The 1,924-nt window shown below is 51.8% G+C and overlaps 1 protein-coding gene across 1 annotated transcript; it reads right to left on the bottom strand.

The window, feature by feature from the left end:
* Positions 1-14: 14 nt before the first annotated feature.
* LOC104528353 (protein PML-like) lies at positions 15-1,608 on the bottom strand (the record flags this gene model as incomplete). Its single annotated transcript, XM_010172332.2, has 2 exons — positions 1,076-1,608; positions 15-163 (listed from the first exon to the last, which is right to left on the bottom strand). Coding segments are annotated over exons 1-2 (682 nt in total), but the record flags the coding sequence as incomplete, so codon positions are not given.
* Positions 1,609-1,924: the final 316 nt, after the last annotated feature.

Genomic DNA, 1,924 nt, shown 5'->3' with positions numbered 1-1,924 from the left:
GGCCTCAAAGCCGCTTCTCTTCTGCTTCAGGTCCTGGTTGATGGTGGCCAACTCCTCCTGCCTGCGCTGGGTCTCGCTGCGGATGTCACAGAAGGGAGCGTGCTGGCTGTCCAGCAGCGCACAGATGCAGCACAATGGCTTGCAGCACTTCTTGCAGTAGATGCTATGAGGCCAAGCACAAGCAGAGCAGTAATTTAGACCATGTCCTTTGTAATTCATTAATTTATCAAATTGCAGATTCATTCATTGATTGAATTGAAGTTGCCACCAAATTTGGGCCAGGCATTTGGGTTTATGCTCTCCCAACTGCAAAAAAATATGTTGGTTCACTATCTCCACAGGGTTTCTGCTCTTCTACTGGACTGACTAAATTCACTGCGGTGACCCTTCAAGTGTTATGGTAGACATTCATCCACACACTACAAGGGCAGTGAAGAAATGAGCTTCCTGCCTTTCCCTGAGCAATTCTTAGGGTTATGTATAAGAATATGAGACTAAATAATATCTTATCTCCATAAGATGCCTAAGGCAAGAATATAAGAAGTGGAGAGTGGAGATCATCACCCATCCCTCATATAAGTCCTGGTAGCCTTGAAAATTGGTGCACTAGGGAGTGGTCTGGTCAACCACTTGCCCTGGCCACCTCCCAGACTTTCTCTTGAGGGCATTTAGACCTTGTTCTGCATTGTATCCATGCTGCTCCCCAAGCCCTCTCCAAGCTGGTCTAGAACCATCAGGAAAACACACCCTTTTCTGCTGTCCATCACAGCAGCTGAAGCAACAGGCCTTCTTCTTGCTAAGGTCCATCAGCCTCCCCCTCCTTACCCTAGCAAGGGGCACCTCACATACTCCCCACCCATGGTCTACCCTATTCCCACTCTCCTATCATCAGCTCAAACCTGGCTTCATCCAAATCCTCCCTCCATGTCCTAGAGCCTACCCATCTTCTCCATGACATGGTGATAATCAGGGCAGCAGAAGGATAGGGACACCCTGCTCAACCCCATCATGGACTAGCCCAAAGAGATTTGTGACAAGAAACCACCCAGATGGGGATAGACCTCCTTAGACCCACCTTACAGCCTGGCTTTTGTGGGTTGGGTTGGAGCAGGACAAGTTACTGGTCCTCCTGGTGTCCTTGAGGAAGTCCTTAGCAGACCCTGCCCTGATGTCCATCACCCTCTTGGTTTTGTGGCTCTCTTTCTTCAGGTAGTGCTGGTGGGCCTGGAAGCATTTGAAGCAGAGGAACTCCTCGCACTCGGAGCACCAGAACTCACCATCTTTCTTGCAGTAGTCACAGAACAAATCAACTCCATCAATGATCTTCTTGTAGACCTTCAGCCTGGCTTGCAGGTTGGTGAAGAGCAGGTTGTCCATGTCAGGGATGCCGCTGGCCTGCGGGATGGCTGTGCGGCACACAGGGCACTGCCCGATCGGCTTGTTCTCACTCAGGCAATCAAGGCACAAGGTGTGGAGGCAGGTGAGGAGCTTGAGGTTGGGCGATTCTTGCTGGCAGCCCTCACAAAGGATGAACCGGAAGTCATCTTCTAGGAGCTTGAGGAGGTAGGGGAAGAGGAATTTTTTTTTTAAGAGCTTCTGAAACCACATCTTAGGGGGGAGAGGTGACCTGCAAACCCCACTTGGAACAACCGGTGAGCAACCACTTCCCACCAGTGATGCCCAGGCCCTGTAGGCAGTCTGGAGATGGCCTGTGTACCGTGGTGAGGTTGGATGGACGGGCTGCTGCTGAGTGCTTCCTCTAGCAAAGAGGAAATGGGACAGTCCCCTCGGCTCTAGGGCTGGCGACGTGGCTGCAGAGCAGCAGCACAGAGGATGGGGCATGGAGAAAGCCCCATCTAAAGACTCCTGGATGACACCCTGGCAGGGTGGACACCATTCCTTCCAGCCATCCCCCCCCTCCACC

The sequence above is a fragment of the Antrostomus carolinensis genome, unplaced genomic scaffold (genome assembly GCF_000700745.2).
Source record: "Antrostomus carolinensis isolate BGI_N321 unplaced genomic scaffold, ASM70074v2 scaffold38067, whole genome shotgun sequence".
Classification (NCBI taxonomy): domain Eukaryota; kingdom Metazoa; phylum Chordata; class Aves; order Caprimulgiformes; family Caprimulgidae; genus Antrostomus; species Antrostomus carolinensis.
This window is presented reverse-complemented; position numbering and strand designations above follow the sequence as displayed.